The sequence below is a fragment of the Zonotrichia albicollis genome, chromosome Z, assembly GCF_047830755.1.
Source record: "Zonotrichia albicollis isolate bZonAlb1 chromosome Z, bZonAlb1.hap1, whole genome shotgun sequence".
Classification (NCBI taxonomy): Eukaryota; Metazoa; Chordata; class Aves; order Passeriformes; family Passerellidae; genus Zonotrichia; species Zonotrichia albicollis.
Genome location: NC_133860.1, coordinates 56,377,841 through 56,392,809, shown reverse-complemented (window position 1 = coordinate 56,392,809; position 14,969 = coordinate 56,377,841). Strand labels below are relative to the sequence as shown.

The 14,969-nt window shown below is 41.6% G+C and overlaps 1 protein-coding gene and 1 long non-coding RNA gene across 4 annotated transcripts in view; one reads left to right on the top strand and one right to left on the bottom strand.

Moving 5' to 3' along the window:
• The first annotated feature begins 2,218 nt into the window (after window positions 1–2,218).
• LOC141727284 (uncharacterized) lies at window positions 2,219–14,107 on the top strand. The gene is made up of 2 exons (XR_012578312.1): window positions 2,219–6,028; window positions 6,865–14,107. It is a non-coding gene; the product is annotated as an uncharacterized LOC141727284 (long non-coding RNA).
• The window catches only part of DAPK1 (death associated protein kinase 1), an 84,203-nt gene continuing 81,670 nt past the window's right edge, over window positions 12,437–14,969 (bottom strand). For all 3 annotated transcript variants that reach the window (XM_074533699.1, XM_026795182.2, XM_074533700.1), the window contains exon 26: window positions 12,437–14,830. In XM_074533699.1, the coding sequence (XP_074389800.1) occupies window positions 13,598–14,830 (1,233 nt within the window). In that variant the 3' untranslated portion in view covers window positions 12,437–13,597. The remainder of the gene's footprint in view (window positions 14,831–14,969) is intronic.

Here is a 14,969-nt window from a genome sequence, read left to right as displayed (position 1 = left end):
TGACTAATCTAGAGGCTGGAAGAACTGCTTACGTGACAAACCTACTTGCTTACATTTTGACTTCTCACCTGTCTCTAGTTTTCCACTTGAAGGAATTCTTTGTGGGAAATGCAGGCACAGAAAGCTTCCAAGGCCTTGAGCAAACAAGCTCAGAGATAGAGATGGATACAGTGTTTGACCTTAGACCTTGGAGAAGGCTTGAAGGTTTAGAATAGACTAAAATTAGAACAGAGAGATTAAATAAGAATAAAGATTTGTTGTTTAAGCAGAAATATGTTTTAAGCAAGTAGATACAGGCCTCATATAAGAGAATGACTATGCTAAGCAAAATAGTAGAATACAATTAAAGTTTAGCAATAGAACTTGTTAGAGAGTTGATCAAAAGTAGAAGATACAGCAATAAGTTTTTGTAGAGTTATATGATTGGATAGAAAAAGTAAAATGCAGCAATTAGCGATTGATTATGAAGGTGCTAGTGAGCTTGTGGACGTTTAGAATAAGAAATTTATGAAAGACATTTTAACTCGAATTATAATGGCTTCTGATACAAGGCTTCTAATGCATGGCTTCTAATGTGATTATTCCATGAGATTGATTTTGAAATAAACCATCTTTTAAATGCCTTTTCAGTTGACTCCGTCTATCTTTATCCTGAACAATTCTTGTTTCTTTTCATTTCCATTTCAGGTTTATGTCTTTTAAGTCATTGCAAATGTATTTCATATCCTCGCTAGTGTATTTTTTTAATTGCTGGAGAGGTAAAAGTTGTACCTCTGCACTTTGGAAGCGGGCTGAAAGGCTGCAGTTATCTACATCTGAAGCAATGACAGATCCTTTGCCTGTCATGAACTGGGCACCTTTTCCCCACAGCACAGCCCAGTCCTTTCTGCTTATTTATTTTGATGGGTCTGTACATTTGCTTTATACATGAGGAGGAAATAATTCACAAATTCAGATTTCCAGAGCTGTGATAAATTAATGTAAATAAAAGTAAATAAAAGACAAAACATACATGTTAATACAATTACAAATAGCTTTCTGTACTCCTTTTTATTACACATATGATTTAGAGACACAAAGACTCTGGAAGCTGTAAAAATGAATACCATCCTCCACTCACATGAAGTGTCACTTTCCCAATCTGCGTATCTTCCCCACCATGCAGAAAACATCTGAGGACAGGGAAAAATGTGAGGAGGATGCATCATTACTAGTCTTACAGACTTACTAGTCTGCAGCTGATATTGTTACACAAAAAATGCCTTCTTCCCAGCAAGCAGGGTCAAATTGTGAGAAGAGAGGCGCTGTAAGTTCTTTAGTAAGAAAACCTGGACCACTCAGAGAATAAGTTCACCCTGATCTACAGAAACAATTTAGCTGTGACACTGTCCACGTTCTGGTATCCAGCTGCAATACCTGGGAAACCCACCATCCAAAAGCAAGCCTTAATCCTTGGTATCAGGGTCCAAGCTGGCTGACCTCTGCTCTGCCTCTCAGGGTGTGGTGCCTTTCTTGGAAGGCTGGTCCTGGAGCGTGGTCCCTGCAGACACCGGGGGCCATGTGCCAGCCTCAGCATGGCAAACCTCACTGCTTTGAGGGCAGAGAGTGAACAGATTAAATGAAGACTGTTCTTCAGAAGCAGGATCACAGAATATCCCTTAAATTCATCAGGGATTTGTTTAAATACAGGAGGATGCTTTCTGAATCACTGACAGAACTAGCATGATTTGTTGGCTTATTTTTTTAAAGGATAATTGAACCCAGACCGAGTGATGTAGGCTCAGGTCTTGAAACCATCAGTGGTATTAGTTGTGCAATAAATGGAAAACTGAATCTTGCTCAACTTATAATAGTACTTTGAATTTAAAACTAAACTTGCTCATTATATTAGTTTAGGAAGCAACATTTTCAGCAGCTGCTGCCTATCGATAAAAGCATGTGTTTTTTCCCTTTTCTTTTCAGACTTAAAGGAAAATAACAAATCCAAAAGCCAATAGACTAAAAATATCTGATGGATATAATGAAAAAGATGAAGGGGACAGATGACACACAGATGAGTTTTGCTTAAGAATGTTTAATAGTGAGTAGTACCGCATTTCTTCTTCATGTTCTGTGCCTTTTCATCCACACCTCCATCTAGCCTCTCTCCTGCCAGTGCTTGTTTTGTCGCAGCCTGTAAAGTCCAGGCCATGTTAAGGCAGAGTGGCAATGGCTCACATCTGCTCAGGTCCTGCACCCATGACAGCGCTGCAGGACGTGCACAGCCTATATAGCTCTCAGAAACTTAGCAAAAGTAATGGTCATTTAAAAGCCCAAGAGCTTCTGCAGCACTGAGACTTGAACTACTTTCAGAAACATTCCCTCAGCTGAGCTGCAGCCCAGCCCTTGCAGGCAGGGCAGGACTGTCAGCGCCCTACAAGAGAGCTGGGTTGAGGAAGGACTCTGCAACGTCAGCTCAGGAATCCTGTGGTGCAGGCACAGAAGGGCACAGAAATCTGAGAGCCCAGAAAACTTCCTTTTCCTTTCTTCAGTACTAACCCTGCCTTCATCACCAAATGGACCAGAATTAGCTGTACCCAGGAGCTTGAGGAGAGAAGGAAAGGGCTGTGGATGTCACTCTCCATTTTCTAACAGGAGTAACCTGGTACTGAAGAGAGCACCGTGAGTCAGGAGAGGTCAGTCCCACAGTGCTGCACTTGTGGTGCTGTCCTCTCCAGAGCAGGTGCAGCTGATACTCAGGGCTTGCCTTCCTGTTTGGACATTTTCCAGGGTACAGGCTTTCCCAGCTCACATCTGCTAGTGTTCCTGGATTTGGGATAGCTGCTGTTTCCCTGGAAGTGGGTAGAGGACTGTTTTATATTCTGCCAAGAGCCACTGGCATCTAGACAGTTTAACCAGAGCTTATGGAAGTACTTTTAGCTAAAACAAATACTGAAGTTAAACCTTTATATAGTTTGAAAGTATTTATGGGTGTTGTTTACCAAGAAGTTCTGTCTGATTTGAACCAGGATTAGTGCTGAAAAAATTACATTCTGGCCCTTCCCTCTTCTGTCAATTCTCATTTCTCTTCTAAGCTGTAGCAGCAAGCTCATTGGGCTGCAAACAAAGCCCTCAAAGCCAAGTGACAGCTTCTTCCTGCTGGATGAGTGAGCTGAACTGGCTGAGCATGCCAGGTATTAGTCAGCACCCAAAAGACTGCAAAGCAAGGGTGGATAGGACAGGTCTTCCCCTTCTAGTGCAACACAGCGTTAGATTAATTTAAGAAACCCAGGAAAAGCAGATGATCAAAATTTACAGTGTTGGGACTAGAGTGCTGACTAATGGCAGAACCTGGTTAAAATCTCTTCTGTTGCAGGCTAGGCAGAGATTCACACCAACCAGAATCTAATATACCTAGCCTTACATATACACATCCTATATAAACTCGCTATTACTCCCTCTCCATTTTTGCCAAAACATTCTGGGCTAAAGTAAAACTAAAAAGTAGAAAAAAACAAAACATGAGAAGCACAGAAGCTGCTGCAACAGAGTACCTAACTGCTGCCATCTGTCCTGACTCCAGCTGTAAACACACATGCACTCTCACACCAACACCAAACAGGAGACGTCAGCCTTGGTCACATTTGTTGATCAGTTGCCAGCAGTCTCCTGATCAAAACACATGGACTAAGGCTTTGAACTGTGGCTATCATCCAGAAGAGCACCTGCTCCTCTCTGCCCCAAATATGTAGTTATGTTAGCTGCAGCATGCTTAGTTTTGTTTACTATTTCCCACTAACTACACTTTTGCAGGACAGCTTAGGTAAGCTGAACACAGCACCTACTAAGCTGGCAGAATTAGACTCCCTCTTGCAATCAGTCTAAAGGGACTCTGTCAGAACTGGACGTACAGGGCTCTCCAGGAAACCATACCAGAACATGGGCTGGCTTTAGAAAGAGTGGCTTATTTTCCAAGTGCTTTGTTTACCCGGACTGCGGATGAACAAGGGCTTTTCGTTTCCCAAGATTCTTTCTGCATCATGAGGAGTAATGAAGAGAACTTGTCTTTGCCTCCAGCTGCCATTTAAAACTGTCTCTGCTCCCTGCAGAAAGCAGTGTAGATGTTTTCCAAAGGTGAGTGCCATTTTCTAGTCTGATTATTTCAACACTTAATTATTCCATTCCCACTCCCCTGAGCGTTTTATTTACTTGGCTTGTTGGAGCTGGCAATCACAGGTAGGCTTCAGGGAGCGGAGGTTAAGAGAAGCACATCTGGCTTCCAAGATTTGAAACTGTCACTGTAATTCAATGCCCTGATGGATTAAAAGCTGGAAGGAAGGACTATAGCTATTTATGATATAGCAAAGCTACACAGCTTGTGAAATTTGTTCCTCATGCAAGAACATCAACCTTTTTTTGACCCTAAACTCTGACTTCAGTCCTTAGCATCTGAACACAGCACCTTTGATCAACAGCTACTAGTACATAATATTCCCAAGCATCAACAAGGTTGAGAAGTCACATAATTCACAGATTTCCTTATTTTTCACATTCCCATTCTACCTTCAACACCAGTTTCCTTCCATATAATTAATAGAAATAGCAGGAGATGACAGAGAATATTGAATAAAGTCCTTCTTAAGGGTTACACTGCAGCCTTCCTCTCCCCACACGGGCATCCAAGCCAGTCCCTTTGTCATGTCACCTACTGCATCTCTGCCCATCAGGAATAAGACAGTGATATTCCTGGCTGATGCTGGGAAATGTGAGGATACAACATGTCATCTGAACTTCCCTCTACCCTAATACTGTGGAACACTATGGCTGTGGCTTTAAATATGTTTTACTATATAACATGATTTGGACAACACTTCTCATCAACAGTGGGACTGATTCAAACACTAATAAGAGGAAGGACATCCTCGCAATTAAGCATGTGTCAGATGAAAACTAAGTGGCAGAGGCAGTTTAATAACCTTCCACCACACCCCACCTGATGGCAACAGAGCACTCAAAAGATCCCTGTTGTTGGCAATGCTAATAAAGGCCTTGTCAGAATTACAAACATGACACAGTATGTCTCCAGCTGGGATTTTTAAGTGCTGGGAAGCACCCCCTGGTCCACAGTAGAGAGTCTTCTGCTGGGCACACAGAGGAAACACTTCTACCAAGCAGAGGAGGCAGAAATCAGACTCTCTTGGCATGAAAGATTGTGCCCTTGGACAATATTTACAATGAGCAATTCCAGCCCAGCTTCTTAGTTGTCTTGTTTCACAATATAGCCAAAATCACTTACACTACAAGATTCCAATACTTCATTATGTTTCCTAGATTTGAAAAAGACAAATAAATTAACGTGGGAGATAAGTTTTAAAAGTGGAAACTGCAGAAAGAGAATACAAGCAGCTTCTTGTTACAACTCAAATTACTGCATTTGCAACTAATCTGCTTCCCAAAATTGTCATTAGCACTGTTTGCACACTTAACTTTTTGAGGTCAACCTCAGCACTGGCATGGAAATGTAAGCCCTTGAGTTGGCTGAGACTAGGTCAGCAGATCAGTTTCTCCAAGCTACAAATGGAAATTGGCTTTAGCTCATGCAAAATGTGGCTCTGGGCCGGGTGGATGTTAATAATAAGGTTGCAGTGGCATAACAGTCTTCATACGTGCTGTGTGTGTGGATGCAAGGCTCTAAATTCCTCTTAGGGAAGGTGGTGTTCCTTCTCTCTGTGCCGGGGGCAGGGAGAGGTGGGCTGAGTGCTGCAGCGGGCCTGCCCAGGCTGTGCTTCCTCCCCTCCCACAGCAGGCCTGGGAGCGTGGCTCTGGCAGGAAAACCCCGGCAGCTGCCCCAGCAGAAGGGTCTCGCTTTGCCTGCCCCTCTCCAGTGGGAAGGTGTTGGGAAGCACTGTCTGTGGGAGCCCCCCCCTTCTCCTGGCCCTTGTTCTGGAGTGGTGCAGGGCATGGGAAGGTTGCCATAGTGCCTTGGTCTGGGAAGTCATGTGGGTGTAACCTCTGGGGAGCACCTGCCCTCTTGTTCGTCTTCCTGAGGGTGAGTACATTTCTGTCGGTAAAACACCTTCTTCTCTTGGTATACTTTTGGTATTCATTTTGTTGTTACTGTGTGTTTGCACTCCATTGTTTTTTACATTCAGGAAATTGTAATCTCAGTCCATAGCCTCTGCCTTTGTCCCTCCCTTATTGGAAGCTTTGGAGGTAAGGGGAGTGGTTTATTTGGGTTTAATTTCCTGCTGGTGTTAAACCACCACGACTTCTGTCTGCTCTGCAAAGGCACACTGAAGTCATGACTACACTGTGGTAGATGTGTATCAAGAGGTTGTGGCTTCAGACTGATAGTGGATTACAGGAGTTTTTTAATACCAGATTTTGAAACTAATTTTTCTAACAACAGAAACAATTTGCATAGTGTTAGAATTGTTTTATTACCAGTCAAGGTAACAGTTAGCAGAAAAGTCTCTTTTAGGAGATTGTGGACTATTTCTGTTTTTCCATTGGAGAAAACTTTTCTTTTGGAGATTTCATTGAAACACATTAAAAACAATGTGCATCAGAGATGATGATAAATATTTGCTGAAAACAAGTGTTTTCCAGCAATTTTTATATATATTGGCTTCACTTCTAAAAAGAAAAAGGTGTAGCCCAATGAACTGTGAAAGAGGCAGGAATGTTCCCCTTAGTGCTTAATGTAGTAGTACAACTACACACAAACATCAAACTTGAGTTTAGTGAGACTCCTTTGTGATTATGAAGTCTGCCCCTGATCTCACTGGTGGAATGTGAAAGATACTTTAAGTCTAGCGCACCATAAAGAAAAACATAAAACAGTTGGATGTCTCTTCTCCTCACCAGATGTTTTGGTATTTACAGGTATATCCATGGGAAATTCAGAGATCACATCCACACTGTGCAGCTGAATTTTGCTGCAGTTGGGCACATGGCTGAGCTGGTGGTAGAAAGAGGCCCTTGGGACTATCATGTTTATCTAACAGGCACCCAATGCACTCACTTTTACCTGTGCTCTCCTGTGCAATGCCTGATTCACCTGGTGCCACAGACAGTGTTTCTCATGAGTGATGTAGCACTCATGAGAAAGCAATTTAAAGCAGAAAGGTGAGTCTGATAAGGGAATTGTGAAAATACTATGCTAGCATGGAAGACTGAACGATTAAATAACTGAACATCCTTACAGAAGATGAATGTATAAAACAAGGCAGAATTTCTCTCTGGCATGCTTTTCTTTGGCGACTGTGGGAGTTCTATAGAGCTTTCCTAGCCATGAGAGTGAGAAATAGGGAAATTGCATGGTGCTAAGTCACAGCTGGGGAGGGTGTTCTTCCTGTAAGTCTCCTTTACCTTCTGCTGAAGAATATTCTTCCTGTTTTGCTAAGTACAAACCAACAGTATGTCTTGGACAATGTATAGCAAATGGGAGGTACATGGTAGCTTTGTATTAATCTATTAGATGTAGAACCAAATTGGCACCTGATTAGGTTCCTTCTGTATTTTCCTGGAAAGGCAGCAAAAAGTGATTTGCAAAACATTTCTAAGGCAGGTGTTATTACCTGGGATAAAAAGGCCTCTTTCCATTAGCACTTGCAAGCTTTGTGCCTTGATTCGGTTCTTGAAGCCTGCATGGAAACTGTGTTAATCCATCAGTTGAAACATTCATGCAGCCCCTGTCTGAGCTTCTATAAGCAGATTGATACTGCAGATGATGCTTCTGAAACCTATACTGGTACCTGAATACCAGATCTAGCAGCTGCAAGTGATATTTCCTTCTGACTGTAAGCAACTGAGGAAATTTAGCCCATCCTATCTGATTCTAATTTGGTTATGGTGACTCACCTCCATGCATGTTTTCCAGGGTAATTGTTACAACATTCTCTAGCTGGCAACACAATCCCCAGGGGTCTGTAGAAAATATTTATTTTACGTGTTCTAATTGTAGAGGATGGTGGTTAATTTCTTAAGTACAACCAAATCTGAGGCTAATCCTAGCTATCAGGTGTTATTGGGAAACACTTCTAAAGAAATATCTTTCCTGCTTCTTCTGCAGATACATACCTTAGGAATGATGAAATAATCCATACTGTAGGCTTAGGAGAGTAAGAGATGTTTCTGTCCTACAACTCATCCGGACCTACACTGATCTTCATATGCACTGACACATTGCCTTTGGCACAAAATTCCAGACTTGTACTTGTTGTTTTTCCAATAATACAAATTTTGGCTTAGCACTAATTGATTGCACTCAGCGCTCTGCAGAATACTTTTTTCTCACATTTGCAGTAATAGAAAGATGTAAATATCATAGAAAGTTATAGAGCTTTGTAGGTAAATTTAGTGATAACGGGATTCGCTGCTAACCTTCTCTCTGTGCTTCTTTTGCTTAGCTGATTGCTACATCTGTTTTGACTTGTAAGCAGTCCTGTGTAGGGGGTCTGAAAGTGAAGCTGATTCATCTTTCATGGGAAATGGACTAGTCAAACTATAATTCTTTGTGGCCAGGGTAAAAAAGTTGATTTTGCAATGCAATGAGCAGCTCAAAAAGTGAAGCACGGGATGACTCAAAGAGTCATACACAGGCTGTCTTTTAACATCAGCAGTCAGGCCCCTCTAATGCAAGAGCCTTCCCCTCTCTCCCATGTTTCTCTGACAGCAGTTTTGAAAAGCACAACTTCATCCTCCCCTCCCTGTGCACCACATGCTGGTGTCTCACTCAGTCCTTACTCATGCAGATTCCAACCCTCTCCCCCAGCCTTCCAGCCTTCAATTGCTGAGGTGCAGCAGAAGCATCCTGACTATACTTCTAACACATACAGTCCAGAAATAAACACATATTTCCAGTTACCTTCCAGATAACACATATGCTTCCAGTCCACATATAGTGTCCAGGTGTGTTACAGTCAGCTGTGACCATGCCTGAATCCATAGGGAACATACCTCACCAAGCTGCATTCTGGATCCTGTGCAGATACAACAGAGAGCATATTCATGAGCCCGGACACAGAGCCACCAGACATGCCTAGACCATTGCAGCAGGCACTACATTTCTGCAGGAGGAGCATGTGGGGGCTCAGGCTGTCAGCATCTCTGCCAAGAAGTCCATGTAAGACGCAGCATGTCCAAGCATTCCTGTTTGAGACCCCCTTGTCACGCTGCCTAAATTCTTCTTAGTCTTCCTTTCTGCCTTGCGTATGCGAGTGCATATTGGTAGTGTAGGTGTCCTAGGCTTGGTGACAGCAGGAGCCAGAGTTTGGGCAAGGTGGTCCAGGTCTGCCTTGTCTTAGGGCAGGCCAGTGAATTTTAAGCTGCATCAAACTGACTCAGCAACATAATTGGTTTCTGAAAAAGGATCTGTAAATATGCATGTGTTGGATTTGGAACCCACCCAAAGTAGTCTGGCTGATGCAGAAACGCTAGGTCAGTTTGGTTAATGCAAAACTGAACCAGGTCCACTGAGGTCCTCAGCTGGCTTTGAGGCAGTGTAGCTGCTGGTCCCACTGCTCCTGTGAAGCTTGCTATGATGAATGGTATAGCCATACAGAGGAATACCATCCGTTCCCTTCCATATACTGCCCATCTGACTTTTGGACACCCAAGTACTTCTACCTAAAAAGTCTGAGTGGCTTGGCTGTAACCCTTTTGGAAACCTTAGGCATTGTTTAAAACCAGTTTTCTTTCTCTTTTTCCACCCACTGCCTTGTCTTCTGAGTCAGACAATGCCTCAAAAGAAATGTGAGTTAATTTCTTTTTCTTTTTTTTTTTTTTTTTGACACAGTGGACTGAGTTTTACACATAAAAAATCAAATAGAAATAAATTTCAATATTGAGCACAGTGCTTTTAGGCTACCTTCAAAGATACTGCAATGCTCCATCTCCTCTGACTTAGCCAACAGCAGGCTTCATTTACTTTTCTTGGAGTTGCAGTTTGGGCATTACTCCTCCATTTCATTGTCAAAGCTGAAATAGTGATGCAATTCAAATTGAGGCACTGTTTTACGTGATGCAGTAACACCGCATCTCTGCAATAAAAAGGTTGCAATGAATTAGGGAGGTAACTTCTCCTTTGAGGGAGGAACACAGCCAAGAAAGTTTTAGGACCTGAAACTGGCTCCAGCACAGCCAGCTCTAAAAACTTCACTGTTGCTCTCTATAAAGACCTGACCATTTTGGAAACTGGCTCCTTTCTAAACCTCCTGGCTCTGTCAAGCATGTGACATTTGGGAGTTTCAAAACTCTTGTAGTTTCATAACTTTTTCAATCACTTGAATCCCAAAGGTCCTAAAACCTGTGACTCTCTTCATCTTACCCTTGTCTCCTCATCCTTTTAAGGTGAGAAAAATAATATATATCCACCTCTACCTGATGCTGTCTGTGGATGCCCTTGGCCTACCTTAAAATCATTTCCATGTAACCACTAATCTCTTTTGGCTTTCTAAACTCAGCAGTTAGGTCAGTAACAAAACTTCTGAAAATAGTACAACCAATAACACCCAGTAAAAACAGCTATATGAAGCACTTCTTTTATTTGATGCATGTTGCTACATGCTGGGGAGAAATCACTGGAAAAATGGCCTGCACCAAAGTGTTTGTTTCTTCCCTATCTTCTTCAGGAAATTTCTTCAAGATTTGAATCTGAGTGCCAGTAGAATACTTTTCTAAACTGCAAGATAATCTGTAATGCCTCTTGGCCTTGAGCAGCAAACTTCAGAGTTTGTATATATTATGGATTTTGAAGACAAAATGAAAATTGTCATTCATTGATTTATACTCAAAAATATGTTTCAGCAGCTCTTCTCTGAAGCTACAAAGATGGTTACTGTCCAGTTTCAGTTATTTCACTGTCAGGAGCTAAGCTCATCATGTTCCTTGCATGTACTATGCATTCTGTACACTTATCACTAAACTCTTTTGACTTTGCAAAGGCCTGCATCTGCATTTTCTCCATTTCTGGAGTGAGTCAGGGCAGGATCTTTTAACTCACTTCTAAAAACTGCATCTTTTAACTCAGTTCTAAAAACTGCAGAATGAAGCTCTGCTCCTAGCTGCATTCATAAAATGAAACAGTTAACAAAAGCAAAGCAACAGAAGGGATGTTCATTTGTAACATCTGGCTAGCCTTTTTTTATCCCCAAATTGTCATCTAGGAAACAAATTTTTTAGTTTTTTGATCAGTAGCACAGGATTTATAAGAAAGGAATCCAAAGCTATCCTGTGACTCTGATTCACTTTCCTGAGTCTATTACCATGAAAACTGTAAATGATGCAATAGGCTGTGACTGCTAGTCAAAGGTTCATCATAGAGTCCACGAAGTAATTTATTCTCCCAGGTCTACATTTTACAGTAAATGGAAGCAGGGAACTATGAGAAACATGCTGTTGGGAGGGGAAAAACAAAAATATAGTAAAAGGAGTAGTTTAATCAGTGTTGGTAGGTTGACCACACATCTCAAGTGTGCATAAAGCATCTGAGTGGGTGGGCAGGTAAGCAAACCTTTTCTGGTAGAAACCTGGGAAGTTTTATGACATGAAAAACACCCCTCCACTTACCAGAATCTGACAGAAGTAGCGAACATGTCCGCAGCTGGAAGCTGAACTATGGTAGTGGCCATTAATTGACAGAGGTAAATAGAGGCTGTGTAGGGCTGGGCTCTGCAGTGGGCTACTTAGAGCAGCAGTGGGAGCTGCTGAATGCAGTTTGTCAGAAGCAGAACATCAAAACACAGACAGCTCAGGGTAAGACTGCTCATAAACCATACTTCTTATTGAGGACTATACTTAAAAGGAATGGTTAACTGTGGAGTCCAGCAATAGCTGGGACCTCAGGAAAGATTTAATTAAGCAAGAGTAAAATAGGCAAAGAAGGCAGGGGGAAACAAGCATTAGCATTTTGAGAAGATCTCGCTTAAATCCTTTGCAGCATACATAGGGCAGAGGTATTGTGCAAAGCTGCCTGCAGAGTGTGCCACACCAAGACTCTGCAGCTATCAGGGAATAATGCTGAGATTTAAATAACCAGCACCAGCAGAGTCCCTTGTGTGATGAGGGGATATTTAATGTAAAGGAATTACTGCAGCCCAAATTCTAATGCAGTGCCCTCTCTCTCTGCATCACAGCATTATCTGGAGAATTCCTGATGACAGACTCACATTTGCTGTTTTGGTTTCCATTATGAAAAACCACAAAGGAAAAGCTATGTAGCAAACTGCTTTGGCTTGCCATTTGTTAAAACGAATGCAGATTCTTCTGCTGTACAGGGACCACCTCTGCAATTAAAAAACCCCCATAAATATTCCTGCAGCATACTAAGAAATTCCCCTGAAGTCAAACAGGAGGTTCCAAGAATTTCAGACGGCAGGCATTGCCTCTCCTCAATTCTGACTGAAAAGAAAAGAAGTTTTGATACTCTTCAGCAACAGAATATGATCAACAAGGATGCAACAAGCAACAGTTTATTTGTAGAAAAATCCTTTAAAATTTACTACAATGTAAGATTAAGGAAAAAATAGTCTTAATATATATACATACAATATATATAAACAAACACATATCGCACCATGAAAATTACATGCTTTTTAGAACAGAGAATGGGTCATATTCCCTCATATCAATTTAAAAGTTATCACTGCAAGAAACCTTGCTTCCTTTTTTTTTTTTATCCCCATCAAAGTTTTCAAGTACAGGAAGTAAGTAATGCAGGATCTAATAGTAAAAAACCTTTGTTATACACAAAGTACAACTGACAGCTAGACAATATTATTCTGCAGTATCCAACACTTGTATTTTTTGAACTCTATTATAATGATATGAACTTTTACCTGAGGTGCATGGAAATAACAAAGCATGATAATTGGCAAGTTTAAGAGATTTTCACATTATGATTTGACTGTAATTGAAGTTGATTAGGTATCACATCTATACCTATAGTACTGGCACAAGAATGCTCTGTGTGAGTCATCACCAATGACTTAGAAGTGCAGGAAAAATTAATAGGCAAGCACCACTCGCAATGATAAGCATGCAGACAATTTAAGTGAAACAGAGGTAGCATGTTCTCGTAACTCCAGCAGGGTCATTCAAATCAACTGCACCCTCCCTCCTGCAAAAGGCACTCACTTTTTCAGCTAAAAACGATGCACTTAAGTTTGGTCAGATTGACCACAAATGGTGGATTTCTCTCCTTACAAATATAAAAAGAAGTTAAGCAGAGGACACAGTGAAAAGGAAAAAAAAAGTATGTAAGAAACAGACACATAAGGTACTATGTGCTATTCCTCTCCCCCTACCTTCTATGGGGAGAATTATATAAAACAGTTGCAGTACGTAATCTAAAAGTTAAGACTTTCCAGTTGAAATGGCAGTATTAAGCAGCACATTCTCAATCAGAAATAGTTCTAAACAACCAGAAGTACACCAGTCTTTTTAATAAAGAGAAACAACTCACAGTTAGGAGTAGAAATTTTACGCACAAAAAAGGTGGTGCCAGAGAAGAATCCTCTGATGCAAAAGCTCATTAATTAGTATGCACTGTAACTTTTATACTGTATTTTTTATCCTTTATGCACTTTGAAAGGATATCCATGCAAAACACCTCCTCTTACCGTGACACTACAGAACTAATTGAGTTGTAAGATGTGCCACTGTTGCAACTGGAGGCATAAGCCTCTTGACCATTAGCATCTAAATTAATTTTGAACACAGAAGATGCCTTCAGTAAGAAATCTGCTGCATCTCTGCGACCTAATTCCCTCAGCTTAGACATTAGTATCCCTACAGTGCTGTCAGGTGCATTACTCCATTCCTGCAGAAGGGCATGAACTGGGCTTGAAAGAAAGTAATTTTGTGTTCCATTATTTGTATTGTACTTTGCAACAAGATCAGGGAGGCCCAGGTTCATGGCAAGAAGGCACCAATCTTTGCCCATTGGATCAGGTGGATCCAAAAGTCGACTTAGTTTTCTCCTGGTAAGTAGATTCAGATCAGAAACATGAATATCCATTCCTAGGCTTCCCTGGGAGTAAACATCAAGACACCCAAAACACAGTATACTGCTAAAGCTCTCTTTATATCCCCCCATAGTGTTAGTTAGTGATGTCTCCTTTTGACTCTGTGCACGGAAAAAGTCTCTGGGCTGGTAGACCATTACTGGTTCATGATGTTCCCTCAGCTGCTGAGGACTAAGGTAATATTTCCCAGTCAGAAGACCTGGTAAGGTTGTTGCTATTAAGTTATCAATGGTGCTGCACACAGAATCCAGAAGTAAACAGCACTTGATCTTCTCTGTTTCCAGTCCTCTAACTTGAACCTCTATACCCTGCCCATGGTTGACCAGCAGCACTAAAAGCTCAGCTCCACGATTCATAATCTTTGATCCATTTACCCACAGACGTATATCAGCATCTCCCTCTGTGCTCTGCTGATGAATCCACCTGCAGAGATTCACCTGAACTTTATGAAAAATTCCACAAGGGAATGGGGTAAGATGTTCCACAGGAACGATTCTAACACCACCATAAATCAGCACTTCATCCTCCTCATCTGTCCAAGACCTGTGAAGATTGTCAGTCTTTATGAGAGCAGGAATATCCACCATTGCTCCACTGCTAAGGTCCCTTGCACAAATATCCATGGCATCCAGAATCTGTATCAGCTCTTCCACGTCACTATCTGCCACCAGACGCTGGATGTCCTCCATGGTGTACCGACCTCTGTAGTGATGGAGGGCTTTTGGGTTCTCCACTGACAAGATTTTTCCAAGGACATTAGAACAGAGCCAGCGAGGATCCAGAAGCACAACATCTTGGACAGTTTCGCTCTGCATAATGTTAATCTGTTTATAAATATGAAAGTCACTGTTTACATCTTGTGAAGTACAAGATGATAGCCCACGTTCTCACCTTCCTAACAGACTGACCCGACAATTTGATTAAAACTGCTCACAGGAAAAAAAACAACAGTGCATTTAAATA